The sequence below is a fragment of the Leucoraja erinacea genome, chromosome 7 (genome assembly GCF_028641065.1).
Source record: "Leucoraja erinacea ecotype New England chromosome 7, Leri_hhj_1, whole genome shotgun sequence".
NCBI classification, from domain to species: Eukaryota; Metazoa; Chordata; class Chondrichthyes; order Rajiformes; family Rajidae; genus Leucoraja; species Leucoraja erinaceus.
Window position 1 is genome coordinate 19,263,772 of NC_073383.1, and position 23,956 is coordinate 19,287,727.

The following is a 23,956-nucleotide window of genomic DNA, read 5'->3' on the forward strand; positions in this document are numbered from 1 at the left end:
GCTGGAAACAGGGAAAAAAAGTTAAGTGAGAGCCCTGCTCTGGGTTGATTTGTTTAACTGCGGGCCAGCTGGTCTCTCGCGTAGATGTAATATGTTGGTACAACATTTTAATGATGAATTATCCCTAGAGTCCTGGCCAAATGTATCCCTCAATTTTCATCAATAAAATAGATTAGTGATATTTGTTACCTATCATATTGCTCTGATAAGAACAATGATTATTTGCACTTCATTGTGAATTAGTTTGATTCCTGATAGAGTTATGATATAAATACAGGATTACTTTGCCATGATTCAGTGTCAAATTTTGTTTGATACTTCTTAAAACACTTTGGGAATTTTGTTCTGTTAAAGGGTTTAATGAATACAAGTTGTCACTGTTGCAATGTGTTGAGCAGATGTGATGAAATTACACATTGTGATGGAGCTTTCATAGTACTGTTCGTCAATAAATCTTTGAACAATGTAACTTTTTGGATTCTATTAAAATTGCACAGATTTAATGTTTATGCAAAATAAAAGTGTACATGGCATTTGTGTTCATATTTCAAGGACAGACAAACCTTTCACCCCTTCAGGTTCGTGCTGATGGTGTTCTACCTGGGCCTCTTTCATGGGGGAGAGGGTTACCTAAAATTGGAGAATTCAAAGTTCATACCATGGGTTGTAAGCTATGCAAGTGGAATATTAGGTATTGTTTCTCCAGTTTGCATGTGGCCTCACTCTGGACAGAAAGCCCAGGAGAGAAAGGTGAGCGTGGGAATGGGAAGGAGAATTAAAATAGTTAGCTACCTGGAGATCCAGTAAGCCTTGGCAGACCAAGCACATAGTCAACAAAATGATCGCCGAGACGATACTTGATGTTGCCGATGTACGGGAAGCTGGAAGAAGCTAGCTTTTACCACGGCATTGACTTGTTTGTCAAATTTCAACGCTGAGTCAAATATCACGGCAAGGTTTTTGACGTGAGGTTTGAGTAATGGGATAAGGCTTCCAAGGCCGCCTTCTATCGTTTTGATGGAGTCCGAGGGTTCGAGTAGGATGGACCACAGACTGGAATGGAAAGTCTTATAATGGGTAACAGACATATTACCTGCCACGCTTTGTCCCGTAGCATCCATTTTTCAGTTTTCTTCCTCCCAAGTCAATCAGGGTCTTGGCCCAAAACGCCACCTATCTATGTTCTCCAGAGATGCTGCCTGACCTGCTGAGTTACTCATCACTTTGTATCCTTTTGTGTATTAACCAGCATCTGCAGTTCTTTGTTTCTTTATTCTCACATCAGTTAATATGGATTTAATTGCACCAACTCTCATCATGTCGGCTATGATGTGATAGTGCGTTTTACCGTCTAATTGTGAGTGTTGTTCTGACATCCTGGAACAGGCAAAACAAAGGGATAACTATGTTCTTTAACAAGTTGTGAATATCTTATATTAATGTTCATTATTTTAACATTCTTGTTTTTGTATGCTGTGAATTAGATTAATAATAGAAGTGAGGGAATAATTAAGCAGCATGTTGAACTTTTTTAGTGTGGGAATAATTAGGAGAATTGTGTCCTTCAAACAGGAAATAACAATGTAAAGGAATTTAGTTAATTTTTCAGTTAATTAATTGGTGCATGTTGATGGTTCATTAGCAAATCATTTTGCTTGAGAACGAAGTGCAGTAACTCAAATTTCACAGCACCAATTGGTATGTGACAATAAATGTCCTTTTCCTTTGTCCTTTGTCCTTTGAACTACATACTGATGTCCTTTGTCACAACCTTCACTCAATGGGTTGTGAGTCTCCATGTGCTGATGTGTTTAATTGTTTTGTGCAAACAGGGTTGCCCCAAGGTGATAGTTTGTGGTGAATTTAGAGCAACCAAAGCATTGGCATAAAAAGATTGCCAGGAAAATCCAAATTGTTGGCCAGCACTTCAGTCTGCCCCTAATAGACAATGGAGCAGGCCTTTGTGCCGTCACATACAACAAGTAATCCTCCGTCAGTTTCGCCACCTCCAACGTGACCTCGCCACATCTTCCCATCTCTCCCCATGTCTGCCTTCCGCAAAGACCGCTCCCTCCGCAACTCCCTTGTCAATTCTTTCCTTCCCTCCCGTACCACCCCCTCCCCAGGCACTTTCCGTTGCAACCGCAAGAAATGCAACACCTGTCCCTTTACCTTCCCCCTCGACTCCATTCAAGGACCCAAGCAGTCGTTCCAGGTGCGACAGAGGTTCACCTGTATCTCCTCCAACCTCATCTACTGCATCCGCTGCTCTAGATGTCAGCTGATCTACATCGGTGAGATTAAGCGGAGGTTGGGCGATCGTTTCGCCGAAAACCTCCGCTCGGTCCGCAAGAACCTACCTGACCTCCTGGTGGCTCAGCACTTCAACTCCCCCTCCCATTCCCCATCCGACCTCTCTGTCTTGGGTCTCCTCCATGGCCAGAGTGAGCAACACCGGAAATTGGTGGAACAGCAACTCGTATTCCGCTTGGGGAGCCTGCATCCTGCGGGCACAAACATTGAATTCTCCCAATTTTGTTAGCCCTTGCTGTCTCCTCCCCTTCCTCAGCCCTTGGGCTGTCTCCTCCCATCCCTCAGCCCTCAGGCTCCTCCTTTTTCCTTTATTCTCCCCGTCACCCCCTATCAGTCTGAAGAAGGGTTTCGGCCCGAAACGTTGCCTATTTCCTTTGCTCCATAGATGCTGCTGCACCCGCTGAGTTTCTCCAGCATTTTTGTGTACCCAGGCTTTTGTGCATGTTTTCCAGGATCATAAAAATTAAGAGTACATTCTAACCTGAAAAGATAACCAAGGCTAAAAAGCCTTTTTTAATTGATCACTGTATGTAATGTAATGTATCCTTGGCTAATTGGTAATCCTTTCATGCATCACTTTTGTTCATACTGCCATTCGAAGATTTCAGTGCTGTCTGCGCTGGAGCATTTGTACTGTGAGATGCTCCATTGTTGAAAAGACCTTTAACTGTGTTGGATATAAATACAATGGTGCTATTAGAGAATTTCCTCCTTATTGCCAGCAAGTTTGGAACAAGTCATTCTAAAATGTATTAACTACTAATTTTGTTTCTGTCTATTAATCCTTACATTGTATACACTGGCTGTCATGTTTGTAGCTTTAAAAAGTAAGTCCATTGTTGTGAATGCCTATAGGCATCTTAACACAATTATGGTGCCTTTCAAAATGCTTTGTCATATAAATTCTTGCCTACATTAATGTAGAATGTGGAAGTTGGGTTGAAAGTCCCCATCTGATAAGTCTTAGTATGATTTTTGCTCTTCCACGGCTAATAAAACCCCTAAAAGTTTTAAATTAAAAAAAATACAAGGCAAATTATCAAAGGAATACTGGACAGGTTTAAAAAATGCAATTTCATTATTTTTATTAAGGTTGATCAGTTACACAACTTTTTGCAGGAGTTCCAATTAAAATCGATATATGTCACTTTACTTTCAATTAAGTTTGCAACAAATGACTGCCCTGCACTAAAACCTGCTGACTATCGCTAAAAACCCTCTTCAGTCGCTTCCCTACCACTAATGGGAGGCTCATCAGTCTATAATTTCCTGGATTGTCCTCATTTCCTTTCTTAAACAAAGAAACAACTTTGGCTGCTCTCCAGTCTTCTGGCACATCGCCTGTGCCTAGAGAAAATGCAAAGGCCTTCGTCAAGATCCCAGCAATCTCCAATCTCTTAGCATTAAGATTCAAAAAACATTCTTGAAAGTTTGGCAATAGAAAGTTGATAGCATAACACATAAGGGATTTTCTGTAATGGTTCATAAATAAAATATGAAAATGGTTCGGGTTAGCTTTGCTTGCAGATGACATTTATCTGGGCCTAAGTTCTCATTCAGCTTCTTGATTGCATTTTATTAATGACTTACCGTAGCTTAATTGAGAAAATCGTCACACCAAATGTTAGCCTTTTTAGCGGGAATCAATTGAGATTCTTTCGCATCCCTCCTACCAGCAAAAATGAACCTGTATATCAGAATTATCATATATTATATCTCTACCTCTTGAGGCCAGATGGTGGTGCAATTTTGCCGACTTCAATATGAACAGTAGCGAAATTAGAATTTATTCTAGAATAACCTCATTTAATTTTCAAGGTAGATATTTCATAGCAATTGATTTAAAAAAATTCATTTGTGCCAGTCTAAATGCTCTTTCATGAAAGTGAATGATTTTATTGCAAATATATAAGCAAAATTAATTCAGGTTCAGTCAGACATAAAATGTTGGAGTTACTCCAAAGATCAGGCAGCATCTCCGGAGAAAAGGAATAGATGATGTTTTGGGTTGAGACCCTTGATCAGAAGTTCAGTTAATTTAGTTCAGAGATACCACATGGAAACAGGCCCTTCAGCTCACCGAGTCAAAAAGACGATTCTAGTTCAACATTTTCTCATCCACTCCGTGCTCATTGTGAAATTTACAGAGGCCAATTAACCTACAAACCAGTGCGTCGTTGGGATTTGGTGAAAAATCCATATAGAATGTCTGTACTCCACCCAGACAGCACCCAAGGTCTGGATCAAACCCAGGTCTTTGGTGCTGTGAAGCAACTGCTCTGTCAGCTGCGCCACTGTGCTGCCCAAAAGGAACAGAAAATGTTAATAAGGTTTTCACATTGGTTGATAAATGATAGCTATATTTTGAGTAAAACTATTAGATTTTGTTTGATCTTTTTATTTATGGCGACCTCTGTCGACTTTTCTACTCAAGGAACATAGTTTCGAAATTACTTTTTCGTGAACTTCAGTTCTCAATACAATGGCTCTGATGGGGGAGAATGAGAGTAATGGCTCAGTTTAAATTACAGTGTCCTCCATAATGTTTGGGACAAAGACCCATCATTTATTTATTTGCCTCTGTACTCCACAATTTTAGATTTGTAATAGAAAAAATCACATGTGATTAAAGTGCACATTGTCGGGTTTCATTAAAGGGTATTTTTATACGTTTTGGTTTCACCATGTAGAAATTATAGCTGTGTTTATACATAGTTCCCCCATTTCAGGGCAACATAATGTTTGGGACACAGCAATGTCATGTAAATGAAAGTAGTTATGTGCAGTATTTTGTTGCATATCCTTTGCATGCAATGACTGCTTGAAGTCTGCGATTCATGGATATCACCAGTTGCTGGGTGTCCTCTCTGTCAGGCCTGTATTGCAGCCGTCTTTAGTTAATGCTTGCTTTGGGGGCTCGTCCCCTTCAGTTTTCTCTTCATCTTATAAAAGGCATGCTCAATTGGGTTCAGATCAAGTGATTGATTCGGCCACTCAAGAAATGCCAATTTTTTAGCTTTGAAAAACGCCTTTGTTGCTTTAGAAGTTTGGGATCATTGTCCTGATGTGGACTGAACTGCCGGCCAATTAGTTTTGAGGCATTTATTTGTACTTGAGCAGTTTCAGAATTCATTGTGCTACTACCATCAGCAGTTGTATTATCAATGAAGATAAGTGAGCCAGTACCTTCAGCCATACATGCCCAGGCCACAACACCCCCACCACCGTGTTTCACAGTTGAGGTGGTATGCTTTGGATCTTGGGCTGTTCCTTCTCTTCTCCATACTTTGCTTTTGCCATCACTCTGATATAAGTTAACCTTCATCTCATCTGTCCACAAGACCTTTTTCCTAAACTGGTGTTGCTTTTTTAAGTACTTCTTGGCAAAGTGTAACCTGGCCATCCTATTTTTGCAGCTAACCAGTGGTTTGCATCTTGCAGTGTAGCCTATATTTCTGTTCATGAACAGCATTTTGTGTCCACCATTCATCTATACATATCTAAAACTCTGATCTTGTGCTCTTCTGGTTTGCGTGGTTTTTCTATTTGCGCAAAAACGGCACACAATAGTGCTACGATTTTCCGCCATCTTACTACTTTGCTGTGTGCAACAAGTTTTGTCCGATCGATGGTATATTTTAAAAGTTATCACGGTTAAAAAAAAATTTAAACCGCGCATGCGCAGATTGGTCTCCTCTCCTGTCAGTCAGTGCCACGGCCGGAACAGCGACGCCCCTTCCTGCACCGCGGACTTTCCCGCCTCACTCACAAACTCCTCTCTCCCCTTCTCACAGTAACTTGTGTACCGTTTCTACCGGGGACGGCTGCAGGGGGGCGGGGGTGGGGGGGGGAACAGTGGAGGCACTGGTTCCGTCTCTCTCTCCCTCACTCACCCCTCTCCCCCACCCTCCCTCTGCAGCAATGGCGGTCCTGTCTTCCTGCGACCATCCAAATCCTCCGCCTGCGGTAACTCGCCCTCTCGGAGGACATCTACCCCATCAGCTCGTCGAAACTCATGGTGCCCACCACCGACGAACACGACCCCCCCCCCCCCCCCCCTAGGAGGTTCCTGGGGAGGTGAAGGAGAATGGGTGGATTGAGGGGGAAGGAGAGGGGGGGGGGGGATAAGTGAGGGAGGTGAGGGAGGGAGAGGGGCAGGAGGGGGAATAGAGGTAGAGGGGGGTGGGAGGAGGACGTGGTGAATAGGGAAGAGGAGGGCAGGAGGGATAGTGGGGGGATAGGGGTGGTGAGCAGTGGGGGATAGAGAGATGGTAGGGAGGGGAGAGGAGTTTTGTAGGGAGGGAGTGACTGAGGGTAGGGGAAAGGAGAGGGAGGGAGGGAGAGGTAGGAAGGAGGAGAGGGGAATGAAAAGGGAGGGTGAAGAGGAGGGGGAGGGTGTGCGGGGGAATGAGGGGAAATGAGCCACGCCTGCACAGTTGGGGGGCTATGCTTGAGTGGTGGAATATTGCGTTGGGGGAAGTGGTTGCGCTGGGGGGACAGGTGAGTTATGGAATATTACATTGGGGGAGCAGACCCAACGGGTCTACACTTGGTCCAGTTTGTTCTATATCTCTCTACATCATCGTCCATATCTCTCGTTTCCCTTTCCCATGATTTTCAGTCTGAAAAAGGGTTTCGACCCGAAACGCACCCATTCTTTCTCTCCAGAGATGCTGCCTGGTGGGAGTGACGGTGGACGTTACTTTAGCATTTTGTGTCTATCTTTGGCTGGAACTGAGATGCCTGGTTCACTATTAGTCTTGTCCCCCTGTACCAGACGCTCAGTGCCTGACTTGCTATCAGCCCAAAATCTATTGTTTTGTTTTAAATGTTAGATGGTCACGAAAAAATGGATTGGTAGTTCTCCTTTGCAGAGTACGTATCTGTCCAAATCTCACTTCATGCACACACAACATACATTTGTGCATAAATGAGAACCCTATTGAGTATTTCAGCAAAATAATTCATTGTTTTCTATTTGTGCAATGATTTTTATGTTGTTCAAGAAAAAGTCTTTATATCTCGCATTTCAAGGAAAAACAAATGTTTGCTGATTTTATTTTTAGACATGATTGCTCTTTATGATCACTTTAGACTTTAACTGCATGATATTGTACTTGTATGAATAGAACATGCGTCACAAATATGTTGTGGTTTTCTGTGTACTTCAGTTAGTTTTAGAAACAGGAAATAGGTGCAGGAGGAGCCGTTCGGCCCTTTGAGCCAGCACCGCCATTCATTGTGATCATGGCTGATCGTCCCCAATCAATAACCCTGCCTTCTCCCCATATCCCTTGATTCCACCAGCCCCTAGAGCTCTATCTAACTCTCTCTTAAATCCATCCAGTGATTTGACCTCCACTGCCCTCTGTGGCAGGGAATTCCACAAATTCACAACTGGGTGAAAACTTTTTTTTCTCACCTCGGTCTTAATAGAAACATAGAAATTAGGGTAGATTTCATTGTAAATGTTGTACCTGGTTATAAAAGATAAATAAAAGTCTAGATCCTGATAGCAAATGTCAGCCGTTCCAGTGTATCAGTAAATCTGAAACTTCCACGATCATCTGAAGTCCAGCCTGCCAATGTTTTTGCTGGGCAATCAACTCGGCTCTAGTTTTGCAAATATCAAACAAAAAGGAAGACGAGTTAAATTATTTTTTAATTTAATTATTCAGAAATTTTGAAATAATCTACAATTTAGTAGCTTTCAAGTATGTTTGCATGTCATACATTCAAAAACTAATTACTAATTTACAAGGATGTTGCCAAGACTCAAGGGCCTGAACTATTGGGAGAGGTTGAGCAGGGCAGGACTTTATTATTATTTATTAGAGGTGTACAAAATCATGAGAGGAATAGATCGGGTAAATGCACAATCTTTTGCCATGGCAGCGGAATTGAGAACTGGTTTCAGCTGAGGAGGAAAAGATTTATTAGGAACCTGTGGGGTAACTCTTTTTACACAAAGGATGTGGTGAGTGTATGGAACGAGCTGCTGGAGAGGCTAGTTGAGGCAGGTATTTACGCAACGTTTGAGAAACATTTATACAGGTACATGGATAGGATAGTGTCAGAGGGATATGGACCAAATGCAGGCAGGTCGGACGAGTGTAGATGGGGCATGTTGGCCGGTGTCAACAAGTTGGGCCGAAGGGCCTGTTTCCACACTATATGACTCCTTATCACTCTTATTTAAAATGGCGAATTTCTTCTATAGCAAAGGTTGGTTAAGTTACTAAACTAGCATCTAGAGGCCTGAATCAAGGCAACATGTTGGTATTGTAGGCAGCACAGCTGTCTCATGTCCGGTAAACTGATGTTCAGCTGCAACCTCCGCCGCTGTCAGTTGTGGGTTTATGCATATGCCGTGTGACCACTTGGGTTTTCTCCATGTGCCAAAGACATGCTAATTGTTAGGTTAATTGGTGTGTGCGGTGGAATAGAGTAGAGAAGAGAAAAGGGAGATAGATATGGGGAGAATAGGATTGCTTGGGGAACTGGCAATGACACAATGAATTGAATGTTTTTATATCTTAAGGAAATAGAATATACAAAATGTGTATACATGAGTTATAATCCCATCGCTACAATTTTTAAATTTGGGTATATAAATAAGTCTGAAAAAAGAATAGCTGGCGTCAGGAATAGTGATCTGAAAACTCCAGGAATACCATTAAAATAAACCGTCTGTCTGTTTCACTATTACCATTCAGGGGATGAAGTTGTTACTCTACTTGGTTGGGCCTGCATGTGATTTTTGCACACCAATCTGGTTACCTCCTCAGTTTGTGGTGATTACCGTTGGACAGGAATTGCTGGTGTAGTTCATATGTCATAAATTAAAATATGAGAAGGAAACTGGCAAAACTGCTGGGCTTTGCTAGATGTCAAAGCTTCTGTTTTGATGTCATGGAATTGGTATTTCACAATCATACTAATCATTCAGATTCAGATTCAACTTTAATTGTCATCGTCAGTGTACGAGGAATTTGCTTTTTGCCTGCTGCTCAGGCTAGAGATCGTAGTTTTATGAAGCATTTTGTCAGATTGAGGTTTGAAAGAGAACCCTCAGCAAGCTTGAAAAAAAAACTAGAAGACTGCAATGCCAATCCATAGAGACCAAAATTGAAATTTTTTTGGGAGAAACACAATGCTTAAAAGGACAAATATTACAAAAAAACAATCTGTATCATCTGACTTCAGTGGTTTAAGATTATTATTGTCATGTGTACCTAGGTATAGTAAAAATCTGTGTTTTGCATGCTAGCCAATCAAATCAGATGATACTATCCATAAATACAATCAAGCCAAACTCAAGTACAACTTGTAGCTAGATATAGAGGGCAAAATCAAGTTCACAGTGTTATAGTGCAATTATATTACAAAGTCCAACATCTGTAATAGGGAGATGGGAGTCAGACTTGCCCTTGCTTATAGAAGGACCATTCAGAAGCCTGATAAGAGAAGCTGTTCCTGAATTTGGTTGTGCGCACTTTCAAGCTTCGATAATACTTCTGCCTGACAGGAGCAGGGAGAAGAAGAAATGATTGGGGTGGGAAAGGTCTTTGATAACGTTGTCTGCTTTCCTGAATGGCAATTATCACAGATAACTCAAATTATATTTTTTTCTCTTCAGGGACAGCAGCAGTGACAGTGATTCCAGCTCATCCAGCAGCAGTAGTGGCAGTAGTAACAGCTCCTCCAGCAGCAGTTCAAGCAATTCAAGTGGAAGTAGCAGCAGCAGCAGCAGTGGTAGCAGTAGCAGCAGCAGCAGCAGTGGTGGTAGTTCTGGAAGCAGTAGTGGAAGCTCCTCGTCAGGTCTTAAGGAAAAAAGAGGCAGATCACCAGGAAATCCCAGGAAAAAAGAGGAAAGGCACTTTGAGAGAAGAGACAGAACTTCCTCACATGGGGACCACCGAATGAGGACATCTGACAGAGACAGAAGGAATGAAAAGTCGACTATCAGGGAAGAAAGGCGCTCAGATAACAAACAATCACGCCGGTCGCAGGAAAAAAGAACGGAGAGTGACAGAAGGCGATGTTCTCCAGAAAGTTCTAGGAAAGATCTTTCAAGGAGCCGTAGTCCTCAAGAGGTTAGGCGAAGATATAGTCCGGATTCAAGGAGCAAAATTGGGGATGATAGGAGCAGAAGACACAGAAGAAAATCTAATAGCTCTTCCCCCAGACAACAAAGGAGGGAATACAGGTCCAGTTCCAGAAGTCCTCGCCGTTCATCAAGGAAAGAGGCTACTACTTCAAAGTACAGCAGTAGATCAGAAAAAGCTGACAGCCATAAAAGAAGTCCAGACAGTAAGGATAGAAGATCGAAGGAAACGCGTCCAACCAGTAACAGGCGAGGTTTACAGGTAGATGAAAGTACACATCAAACGCATTCAAGAAGCTATAGTCCATCAAGATCAAGGGAATTGCATCCCAATCTTGATTCAAAGGAGAAAACCAGGGATGGTAGACGTCGAAGATCACCTAACTCGTCTCGTAGTCCTCGCAGAGAAGATCATAAAAGTTCCAAGAGTCCTGATTCACATTCTTCAAATGTAAGGCACAAATCACAGAAAAGTAACAAAATAGAAGAATCTGAATTGGGTAGAAGGAAAGAAGAATGTATTGTTACACAAGGAAAAACTTCTGACAGTCCAGACAGTAATGAGCCAAGCACCAAATCCCCAAGTTATAGAAAACAGTCTGCTGAGACCTCAGTTAGAGAGTGTTCCCGAAATAACAGTCCTGAAAGTACAAAACAAAATTCTCCAAGTGTCTCCTCCATAAGTAGAGGCGATGATCGTGAATGTACTCCTCGAGCACAGCAAGAAAAACCCGAAGCTTCATCATGCTCTAGTCCAAAAGAAACACAGAAACCAGAGACTGAAAGTCCCAAATCATCATGCCATGAAATTCCTGAATTTCAGAAAACCAAAATGGTGCAACCAGATTCTCTGGAAGAAAGTAAAATGCCTGCAGACCAGGAAGAATACAGCCAAGAACCAAGTCCTGACCAAGGAAAAGAAAATTGGCCTGAGAACATACATTCCACAAGCAATAAAATTGTAAGTGCTTCTCCGAGTTTTGAGAAAGATTTGCCTCCAAATGTCAGCAACGAAGAATTGAAAAGTAAAGATTTTGATTTAGAGAAAGGTAAAAAAGATAGGAGTAGAAATCCTTCTCAAAGTTCAAGACGAAGATCATCCAGCACATCATCATCGTCGTCGTCATCATCCTCTTCCTCTTCCTCTTCCTCCTCTTCTTCATCCTCATCCTCATCTTCATCTTCTTCATCATCCAGTGAAGAAGATAAAAGTGACAAGCCTGGTTCTGATTCAGAGCAGCCAACATCAATTCATGGCCTTAAGAAGAAAGGATCTAATTCAGAGACGTCACCACTGCCTGCAAAAGCTGACAGTGGGAGAGAAAGCCCTGATGGTAAAGAAGAAAATAGGTTTGAAGATTTTCAGACATCAGCTGAAAAACTAACGCTTTGTCCTGCAGATAGTACCGGAAAAATCCCTTCTCAGAGTCACAGTCCTGTGGAAGACCAATCCCAATTCCCAACTTCGTGTGATAGTGTTTATGGATATCCATTAACTGAGAAGGAAATACAGAGTCCTGATGAAGTATCTTCCAGTGAAAAAAAACATGAATCTGACGCATCAGAATCCTCCCCTTTGCAGGTTACACCTAGTTCTCAAAAAAGTAGAAAGTCTCCATCAGACACTGAAAGAGTAGAAGAAAGTTGCTGTCAAAAAGTAAGTCCTGAAAATAAGGAACCGGACAGTACATTGTCATCTGATCCAACAGGTGACAAGGGTCTACAAACTGTAGAAAGCTCTGAAGTGGAAGATTCAAATATCCAAAGTCCACATATCACCAGTCAAAGACAACAGAGTCCCGTTTTAGAAAGCATTGATGGAAAGGAACCAAAGTGTCCTCAGAAAAAGCGACAACGATCATCTTCCCCTGAGAGGAGGGATGGTTTTGGATCTGGATCTGAAAGTCCTGATGCACCTCCTCACAAGATAAAATCCAAGTCGTGCAGTCCAGTTTCTAGTTTGAGACAGTTAGCAGGACGTTCTCGGTCATCTTCACCCAAAGCACAGGACGAAGAGAGCAGAAAATCAAGGGACCAATCAGGTACAGTGACTTTGTACTGTAATCCAATATATTACGCTTACCTCTGTAACCAAAATCTATCCCCTGGTATCATGTTCAACACATTGATGTGATATTCTCTGCACCAGATGATATAGTGGTGCAACTGGTAGCGTTGTTGCCTTAAAGCGCCAGAGACCTGGGTTCGATCCTGACCAGGGTGCTGTCTGTGGGGGAGATTATATCTTCTCCTTGTAACAGCTTGGGTTTTCGCCGGGTCCTTCCGGTTTCCTCCCACAATCCAAAGACGTGCAGGTTTCTACGTTAATTGGTTTCTGTAAATTCTGTGGAAGTGGGATAACACAGGGTGAATGGGTGAGCGTTGGTCAGCGTGAACTCGATGGGCCAATGGATCTGTTTTCAAGCTGCATCACTAAATTCTAAACATCACAGAGACCTACACAGAGCTCAATTGCAGCACAACATAAAACAAGTAAATATTATTGCAGGAGTCAATTCAGAAATTAAATTGCTGAAACCTTTTGGCTCGGTGTCTAATTACTGCATTATATTACATGCTTTAGACATGTAGTTATTTCTTTAATGATCACGGCATTCACACTTATGTTTAAAACTTTGTTAATGGCTGCTTCATCACAAAATGTGCAAAGTCATAATCTTTCCTCTTTGAACTGTGAGATAATTCTCAGCATGCTGCTTTATTTGAATTTAGCCCATGCATAAATTTATAATGTTGAATTGATAATGGGCTCTGCATTTCCGACATTTTCTTCCAGGTAATTTTTCTTTTAAGTCATTCATGAGTTGGAGTCTTCTGTTTTCTTTCTATGATTACTTGTCTCAGATTATATTTAAATTCTGCTGTGCAGTGAGTCTTGGAATGAGCAAGACATGAAATCTTGATGATTTGGAGTTGTCATCCTTTGTCCAGTCAGATAGATTTATTTTAAATATGCCTGTTGTGGTACTGATGTTTCATCTTCGATATGAACACCAGGTGGCTCTGTCTAGGGTTTGAATGACTAGAGTTCTAGGTATATATTTTTTATAAACTTTAAATTTATATAATGCCATTTAGCTTGATCATCGCAGCACATTTCATTTCTACTACCTGCCTCATTCCATAGTTACAAAATAATTATGTGATGTCCTTCAGCAAAGGGCAATAAGATGACCTTCAGCAATGTGACATGTGAGAGAATGAAAATTCAAATATTTGTATCACTTCCAAAACTAACCTTCAAGTCATCATTAACACCATCAGGTTGATTGGTCCATTGCTTAATATTCATAAATCCTGTTAGCGTGGATACATCACCAGGCTGGGGAGAGCTGTATGAGCAGAAGAGAAGATAGCAGCTTCCATCACATGCAGCAGGAAGGCAGAAGGAAGAAGGTAGCTAGTATCTAGTTGATCTGCAAACATGTGGAGTACCTGCTGCAATGCTCGCTCTCATCAGCCAGGGTGCCCCAAATGTCAGTGTAAAGCAACCACACTGCTCAGTCCAGCCCTCACAGGCTGCCTCAGTGGTTCATTCTACACTGAGCCATCAACATTTGATGACCCATTTCTAGGGCTCACACAGCTGAGGCTTGTGCCAGTTTCCATGTAGTAGATCCTCAGATCTCTTTCTACCACAGCATTTTATAGTTTTAGCCCATTTAAATAATAATTTGCATTTTTGTCCTTCCAAAGTGGATAACATTACTATAACTTGTGTGTTGCTTCAGATTATAGAACCTCACCTTTATTATAGATTGTCAGCCACAATCTGCAAACTGGTAATGGATACTCATATTTCTTAAAATATTAATGTAATGAGAAAATGCACCTTTGTTGTCCCTCTCTGTCCTTAAGATGATGTGTAGTGTTTGATAAAGAATACTTCAGGAAACACTATAAATGGAGTTGGGTTGAATATAATATAACTTAAAATTATTTGCTAAGATTGTAGAATTAGCACGTTGAGATTAGTAGAATGTTTTAAAGTTTATTTGGGGCATATATTCATTTTTACTTTGTTAATCAAGGAGTGTGAATATTTTGCTTCTCGTTTAAAACAACTAAAATTGTGATTTGAAAATGTGATTGTCTATCAAATTTTGTCAGGCATAGAAATGACTGAAAGTGTTCTTCGGGATGAGAGTGAAACTGTCCCTGCCAGTGAAGTCCATGATAATTTGGAGAATCCTGAGAGGATTGGAGATGGGGAGATTTCAAGTAGCTCAGACAGTGAGGAAAGTGCAGCCAGCAGTGGTGCAGCTGTCCAAAAAATGAAAAGCAGCGTGGTACAGATACAGGTAAGATCATTTAGTTAATATGTATGTTTTAAGGCAATAGGTTTACTTAAATATTTGTTATTATAGAACTGCAATTGTATTTGTCATGTGTTCTTTGAATAAGGTTTATTTTTCCTTACTACCAAAATTGATCTCTTGGTATTCTCTGAACCGCGCAGCAAAGATCAAATTCTTGAGTGACCTGGCCATGTGCTTGCGTCATTGCCATGCTGAACTGTTGTTGGCTAAATTAAAAGAACAGCCTGTTGATAACAATAGATGGGAAATTCTTGACAGCTGATTTATTCAGCACAGTGGGATGGTAATGAATATTAACTCATGAAGCAGGGTCTTGACCCGAAACGTCACCCTTTCCTTCTCTCCAAAGATGCAGCCTGACCCGCTGAGTTACTCCGGAATTTTGTGTCTAACTTCGATTTAAACCAGCATCTGCAGTTCTTTCCTACACATGAACTCAAGCTATTTACCAAATGATTTTAAACGTGTATGTGAACTACAAACTTGGTGAAACTCCTACTAAAGACATTTTATGGTCCCAGTACAACCTTCCACTTACCCCCACATACCTCCAATTCATGACCAGCTACTTTTCCTTCTGACTTGCCCTTAGAAATGTCCTCCCAAAACCAACTTTTTTTTGCTCTCTCCATTCATCATTAACAAGTCTTTATACCTTCTCCACTGTCATCCCAAGCCTTATGGAGAAGGGTCCCAACCCGAAACGCCACTTATCCATGTTCTCCAGAGATGTTTCCTGACCTGCTGAGTAACACCAGAGCTTTGTCTTATCTTGTCAACCAGCATCTGCAGTTCCTCGTGTTTCTCTCTTTAAATTACCTTCACCAGTTTAGGAAGAAACAGAGAATTTTACTTGATCGTTTGCTTTGAGAGATACATATATTAATGTCAGAATAATAAGGCTGATTTGCTTAATTGTTTCTACAACTTTGATATTATTTATATCTTCATAGCTCAATTCAAATCAGGAGCGGGTAGACAGCCACAGTCCACGTCAAAGAAGCTCTTCCCCTGAGCACAGGTAAAGTTGGATCTTGTAGCTTACTTAGGAATGTGTTTGTTAACCTAATGACCTAATGTAACACATTTTCAGCTTTTGATCCAATTTCCTCATGCCTGTAATTTTGAACCAAAAACAGATGGAGTATATTTCTGCTGGTAAATACCTTGCATTACCAAAATAAACTATTGATAAGAGGCCAGATTGCAAATATGGTTTTAAAGCTCATACTAGGGATGTCAAAGCTTTGGTAGTATAAAATGAAATCACAAAAGAAGTGTGAAACCTAAAAGATGCAAATGGAGCCCAAAATAGGTACGAATGTGAAATGTCATATTCAAATCCTGGTAGAAAGCAAATTAATAGCTGTAATATGTGATATACAAACTTAAATTGAACTGAAAGGCTTTGGAAATAAATAACATTTCAAAGATGTGTCATTTATCTAGAGTACTTGATCGACAAGTGATGGACAATAAGTGCAGGAGTTGGCCATTCGGCCCTTCGAGCCAGCTCCGCCATTCACTGTGATCATGGCTGATCATCCACAAGCAGTACCACGTTCCTGCCTTCTCCCCATATCCCTTGACTCTGCTATCTTAAAGAGCTCTATCTAACTCTCTCTTGAAAGCATCCAGAGAACTGGCCTCCACGGCCCTTTGAGGGAGAGAATTGAATGTGAATTGAAGGCAGAGAATTGAATGAGACAGGCAATTGAATGTGACTTGAGATACTGTTAAGCAATGTGAAGAGCATAGCTGACTGTGGGGAGTTTGAAATGGGCAACCATAGCAGCTACAAACCAATTCACCTTAAATCAAAAATAAGAATTTGTTATATGGTATCTGAGGAACTACTGATTCAAAAAGAGGACACATTCTAAAAAAAGCAGGGTAATTCTAACACTTGTGTCAAGGGCTTTTTCACGTTTTAATCAATACTGAAACAGAAATGAACTTTTAACTCGAGAAATGACAGTGAAAGAACTGCGATAATTTAATGAAGAGATCTAAACATCTCGAGTCGGTTGGATGGTTGTATTACGGATATACCTATTGATCAGCAGCTAATTGCTGGCTGCCCCATGATTTACAGAATATTTTCTATGGCTTTCCTTCCTCTTGAGGATATCACTGGGCAAGAATTGAGAGAATACATTGAAATGCAGATTGATTCAATTTTCAGTTTGATTGCCTGCAGCAATACAAATCTGATCCTGAGTGAAATGGTTTATTTTGATGGCTTGGTCTTCCTGCAAATTATTAATTTGTAGACAATTGTAAGTAATTACTGTTGAGGATGCTCTTCCACAAATCATCAGAAAAATATGAGTGTTAATTGGTCTTTTTTTCTCAGACGTAAAGGTCGTGAAAGATCAGGATCAAGATCCCCAAGAAATACCAACAGGAATACCTATGACAGAAGACCATCCAGCAATGGCAGACATAATGATAGAAATTTACAATCTAGGTATTTAGTTCAAACTTTGCATTAATAAGTCAATAACTGACATGATAATAAAAGGTTCTTTGTTCCATAGTCTGTTCTTTTAGTTCACTCGCAGCTTACATACAGTATAACACTGATAATCTAATACTCTAGTAATCTGGTCGTGCAAGACTAGCATATTTTCTGGACTATTAGATATTATTTCCTATTAATTGTCCTACTCATTCCTTCTAAGATGTTGCCAGTAGTAAACTTACTAGTGAATAATAAAATTCAAGGGTGCGAAGGGAGCAGAATCCTCAGAAGCAGATGCTGAACCATCAGGATTTCTTATGTGCCGAATAAACAGCTTCATATCAATACTGAACTTTGTAATGCTACCACAAAGTATTTATCTACAAATTATTGCAGCCTAACGTGACATGCACGGTATCCTGACATCAAAATGTCACAGAACTTTCCGCAAAACCAGGCAGTGTGTTTTCTATTTATTTCAACCTCTTGATTCTAATTGTTAAGGCAGTTTTCAATCCATCTTGCTAATTCATTTATCTTTTAAGAATCCTGCCAGTGACATTCATAGTCAAATGCCCTTGAAAAGTTTAGATGAGACTTTACAACTAATTTATTTTGGCTTGTAGCAGATTAATGAAACAAGACCTTTTATTTCTAAATCCATGCAATTAGCATAGGTTTCTAACATTTCCCCTCCATCACCCTAGAAAGGCATGTTTTATGCAGAATTATGTGTCTGGAATTTTAAATGAACTAACAGTTGCAAAGCTGATTGTACGAAAGGTCATTTTCTGCATAACTATTTTAATTTAATCGCCTTAAAATATGTCTATGGATATATGGGCCTATTAATCTTACTTGAATCTTATATTGTTTTTGGGCAAATAGAAAAATATGTTTCGTGGATTAGTATTACTTTGTCCATCCAAAGCTTTCCAGTGGAAGTTTTGCCATTGGCCAGGGCTTTTTTTTTTAAGTTGTTAAGTGTGTTAAGTACATTTGAAGAACTGAAACGTGCAAAACCTGAACCTGATAACGTCACTACTGTAGGGAGAATTTCATCATGTTATCGAGAAATACTTGAGAGAAATATGTTGGGGTGATTTCCTTTGATCAGAGACAACTGGGAAGGTTGAGGAGGGATTTTATGAAGCCGTTCAGGGACAAGGACATGTTTTATTTAGCAAATAAGGGGAAACAGCCAACACTGACAAAAGAGCAAGTAACAAAAGAAGCAGGTGTGAATTAGTTTGCAAGACAGGTGGAAGCAGGTTTAATAAGACTTTCAAATGAAAATAAGATAAATATATAAAGATTTATATATGCTCTCCTCACTAAGCAGGTTTAATAAGACTTTCAAATGAAAATAAGATAAATATATAAAGATAAGCAAACTTCAAAGGTTTCAGAAAGAGCATCTAATTGGAATTTATTTTTAAAGAACACGAGACCAAGCGCAGACCCGTTGGGTTTGTTCCCCCAAGGTGCGGTTGCGGAGGGGGGAGGGGGGGGCGGCGGCATGTGGCATCACACACATTAAGTAACACCCTGCACACATGCTAACTATCCCCCTTGATATTATCTTAATAGTATTAATTTGCTCCTTTTACCCCATCTGCCCTATCCACTGACGTATAGCCCCTAACTCGCAGGCGTGTCTAGATAGGGGGAGGGGGTAGAGAGGAGGGCAGAGAGAGAATGGGGAGAGAGAGAGGGGCAGAGACAGAATGGCAAGAGACAGAGGGAGAGGGGGGTGGAGGGGGAGGAGGAGGGGGGTGGGTGGGTGATGGGGGGGGGTGGGGAGGAGGGGAGATGGGAGATGGGGAGAGAGAGATGGGGAGTGGGGGGGGAGGGGGAGATGGGGGATGAGGGGGGAGAGGGGAAGGGAGAGAGAGGGGGATCAGGGAGAGGGGGGGGGAGGGAGAGCGGGGAGGGGGAAGGGGAGACGGGTAGGGGGGAAAGGGTGGGTGAGGAGAGTATAGAGGGGGGGGGGAGAGGAGAGGGGATGATAGAGAGGAGGAGGAGGGGGGGAGGAGAGTGGGGGGGAGGGGAGAGGGAGGGGGGGAGAGGAGGGGGGGGGGAGATAGTGGAGTGGGGGGGGGGGGGAGGAGAGTGGAGAGGAGAGGGAGAGAGAAAAGGGGGGAGAGAAGGGGGAGTGGGGGAAGGCATGGGGGTGGAAGGGAGGGATGGAGGGGGAGAGATCTCCCACCCCTGTCCCATTGTGATAACATATGTAAATGAGATCCATTGTGATTGGACATCTGTGAGGTGGCACTGTGACTCGTGCAGCTGTTTGATTAAACATTTTTTTGATGTTTTGTGAACAATTTTATTCAAAATCTGGGGAAATAATCGACCAAATCTAGAAAGGATTCTAGATCATGTTAAATCCCTACCAAAATATGTAAAAATCTTTGCGTTTTTGCGTCTGGTTTTCGAGGAAATATGTTTCAAAGGCGCACACGCACACACACGCAAACACACGAATATGATATGAGATATGATGTTCTGTTCTTTCTGTGCAGGACAGTTCACCAATGTTACAGTGTATTGGAGAGTTTTCAAGTATCGCCTGAAGAACTTATAATACAAAAATGTCATTACAATTGGGATAGACATTTGGATTTTGTGGATACAGTAAATGAGGTTATATGAGATTTATATTTTGTATGGACTTGAGAATTGTTTATTTTAGAGGTAGAGACAAAGAGAGCCACATGAACATAGATCGTGAATCAGACCACAAGAAGAGAGCAAAATCGCCATCACCGATAACAAGAAATAAAGATGATTTCAATCAGAGCTCCTCTGAACCACCATTGAAAAAGAAAAAGGCAGAATTGGATCCTATTTTAACACTGACAGGTGGAGCGTACATTCCTCCTGCACGATTGAGAATGATGCAAGAACAAATTGCAGACAAAAGCAGGTAAGTTGAAAATTGTTAAGATCTGGTTTACTAATTTGCTTACTGTAGGGTAGTGAGTAAATCTGGTATTTCAATCAGGTGTTTGATTTTTACGCTCCTGTTCGTAAAACTTTATTTTCTTTATTTTTGTCTTTATTTTATGGTTCTCAATGCTTCTGCCCTTAAGAGCAGTTCCTCTTTATGAGCCTTCTTAACTTTAGTCAATCCACCTTACAACTGCCCTCAAGAGAGCAATCCTTATGCTTCCGTTTATAAAGCATAGGATCCTGAATGCTGTGGGCATGTTCTCAACCTGTTCTGACTCCCAAGATCAGGGCTTGCATATGTTCAGGTCTTTGTTTTTGGAAGTCCCATAGAATTGCACCCATTGTATTCTGTTGTCCTAATTCATTCCTCCCATGAAAATGTATCACTTCATACATTTCTCTGTTTAATTTCGTCTATAGCATGCCTGTGCGTTTTACCACCTTTACAAAATTTGTCACTGAAGTCTTCTCTTTGTCTTCTGCATGTTTCACAGTGTCTTGTCCATCAAAGCCCGTGCCATCAGTAACTTTAAAGAAAAGCTGTGGGCTTAAAAGGACTTTAGTCCAGAAGCTAATTTCCTTGGCATATTGCCACTTGCCCAGTTTATACTCACCTCAATTGACTTCAGAGATTAGGCACCGGCTGCCAGTGAGTACATGAAGTCAGTTCACATGAAATTAGTTTATCGGTCAGAAGAAGGATCTCGACCCAAAACGTCACCCATTCCTTCGCCGAGAGATGCTGCCTGACCCACTGTGTTACTCTTAACATTTTGTGTCTACCTTCGATTTAAACCAGCATCTGCAGTTCTTTCCTAATTGTATGAATGCATGACTGATGAGATTTAGGAATTTAGATGCTTGAGATATTGGGGTGAGATCTGGAGAAGGTGGCACCAATATAGCCTAGAATCCCTAGATACTATATTTCGCTTGGGCAGCTTGCATCCCAGCGGCATGAACATTGACTTCTCTAACTTCAAATAACCCATGCTTTCCCTCTCTCTCCATGTCTCCCTCTTCCCAGTTCTCCGACCAGTCTTACTGTCTCCGAATACATTTTATCTCTGTAGGCTTTGTTACCCTCTCCGTGCTAACAATGATCTATTCTACATTTTCCTTGATCTCTATTCCCTTTGTGCTATTTTCACACCTTACACTTCCTTATCTATGTATCTCCCTCTCCCTGACATCAGTCTGAAGAAGGGTCTCGACCCGAAACGTCACCCATTCCTTCTCCCCAGAGATACTGCATGTCCCGCTGAGTTACTCCAGCATTTTGGACTTGAACTTTATTTTGCCTTCCATCACAGTGAGGAATGTGTAGGAGTCACTGTGGTGGATGTTCATGTTAAAATGTGTTTTTGAAGCGATCTGTTACTTTTAATTATATGACTGATCTGGCCAGTGAAATTCCTCGTATGTTGTAAAACATATTTGGCGAATAAATTCTGATTCTATCTTTAGTCTAGATACGTTGTATCTAGGTAGGTTTGAAGAATTATCTGTGAGGCAATTAATAACTGGTGGGAATGTACCATAAACATTCAAAGATCCTGTTTGAGATGGGATGTTAGCTAATTTCTGTGAAATGTAAAAACAAGAGAGCAGAAATAATGGGGATTTAAGTTGAACCACTTAGAAGCTTGCATACAGTCAGAAATACAAGGCACTGAATTCTCCACATGCATTTAGCAGGCCGAACGAGATGGTGGACAATTCTGGATTGGTTTAGCGATGAAGCTGGGCACATGGAAAGAATGACAATTGGATTGCTGTTTTACAGCAGTGATTATTACAATGCCAAATAAAGATGATGAATCAAGGTTCTACATTTTGGAAGAAATCTAGTTTTACTAAACAGAGGCCTGGAAATAGCTATTTGAAGGTCAATCGATCTCAACAATAGGGGGCATTTAAGGAGAAGATTCAAGGGGTTCCGGATAAACAAGATGCCACAAAGAGAGAGGGTGGAAATGCCAAGTTGAGAATCTCTGAATAACGAAGAAGCTGGTGTGTGAGATGAGATGAAATAGGGAAGCTTGAACCAAAAGCTAAGAAAAGTACAGGAAGTTTATCATTTGTATACATGCAAAAGGTATTGCTTCAATCACCAGAAGGGATCTTTCTGATCACATCCTTGATTTCTATATTAAACATTTAGCGGCACCGTTTATCATTCTTTAAGAGCTTCCTGCTCAGTTTCATCAACTATTTATGTGAAATCGTTTGAAAATCAGATGCGCTTTACAGGTCATCCCCAGCTTACAAACGCTTGACTTATGTGCAGCCTGCACTTATGATCAAACGTTTGGGAAACCATTGGGATGGAATTGCTGGCTGCTGTAGGGTTGCAGGCCTCTTCTATGGGAGCTCCTTGTTTCCACGTGGCTACACTACGGCTTGCAAACTGTTCGGGTTACAAGCAATTCACAGGAAAGGAACTCTGCCACAACCTGGGGAGGGTCTGTACTTGTGTGTAAACAGTGTGTGCCAGATTTACCTCTACGTTCATATCATTGCTTCCCTGAGTAACTTGAGCTATCTGTTTGATACTAATGTTTCCACGATAAATTTGTTTAAAATCTATTTGGTCACCATGCAATGGCTCTTAACTACTCTGGTCAACCCACCACCTACATAGTATCTCCAGATTGAGCATGTTCTGCAGAACTGTTGTATTTTATTATGGCAGTATTTTAACTGCTAACTTTGCTTTATGTACAGGACTTGCTGCAGGTGCTTCCCAGGTTAAAACTGGTTCTGTTCCTGAGAACCGTTTGCAACCCAAACCGTTTGCAAGTGGTAGATGTGGCGCCAACAATATATTTAAATAAAAACATCGCCCAACCCCAAGGGCATTTAATTAAAACATTCAGATATAGCCATTAACAGAGTTCCCGTGCAGCAGACAATACCTCCAGCACTGTAGCAGCTGGCAAATCCATCCCACCAGTCTCTCAAATGCTGGCTCTAGTGTATTGACTGTACAGAAGTCAGGCTTTCGTGAGCTGGAGAGAACATGCATTTTGTTTATTATTTGCCGACTTCCACTAATTTTTATCTTGTTTTTGTTTCCAATTTCCACTTTATCTTTTTAATGGACTGAAATACAATTCTAGACTAATATCACTGCTATTTTTCTCTCTTTCCTTATAGTTTGGCATACCAGCGAATGAGTTGGGAAGCTCTAAAGAAGTCAATTAATGGTCTCATCAATAAAGTGAACGTCTCCAACATAGCGAATATAATTCATGAGCTTCTTCAAGAAAATATTGTTCGGGGAAGGTATGTATGTGTGCACTTCATTTGACTTGAGAAATTACAGTGCCCTCCATAATGTTTGGGGAAAAAGACCCATCATTTATTTATTTGCCTTAGTACGCCACAATTTGAGATTTGTAATTGAAAAAAACCTGAAGATGGGTCTCGACCCGAAACGAGAATTCCTTCTCTCCAGAGATGCTGCCTGTCCCGCTGAGTTACTCCAGCATTGTGTCTATCTACAGCTATTAAATTATTTACATTAAAATAATCTTAAAACTGACACTTTTTTAAACAACTTTTAAGATGAGCAATTAGATCTATTGCTGAATCAAGTTTTAAAAACAAAAAGGGATTATTACCCTTCAGCAATGCATTGTAGCTGTTCTTCTGCATGGAAGTGAATGGAGTCACTGAATCTCCATCAGGTCTAACATGACAAAGTGTGCAAATGTCTCATTACAGATGGCAAACTGTATGGTTGGCCCTCTCTCTGCCCCTCAACGTGTGTAG

General features: G+C 41.0%; 1 protein-coding gene across 1 annotated transcript in view; it reads left to right on the plus strand.

Annotated features, from left to right (window-relative positions):
- Positions 1-23,956, plus strand: part of cwc22 (CWC22 spliceosome associated protein homolog) — a 67,577-nt gene that overhangs the window by 11,824 nt on the left and 31,797 nt on the right. Inside the window, exons 2-7 of the mRNA XM_055637872.1 lie at positions 9,953-12,462; positions 14,552-14,742; positions 15,714-15,781; positions 17,117-17,230; positions 19,920-20,153; positions 23,339-23,467. Of these exons, the coding sequence (XP_055493847.1) occupies positions 9,953-12,462; positions 14,552-14,742; positions 15,714-15,781; positions 17,117-17,230; positions 19,920-20,153; positions 23,339-23,467 (3,246 nt within the window). The remainder of the gene's footprint in view (positions 1-9,952; positions 12,463-14,551; positions 14,743-15,713; positions 15,782-17,116; positions 17,231-19,919; positions 20,154-23,338; positions 23,468-23,956) is intronic.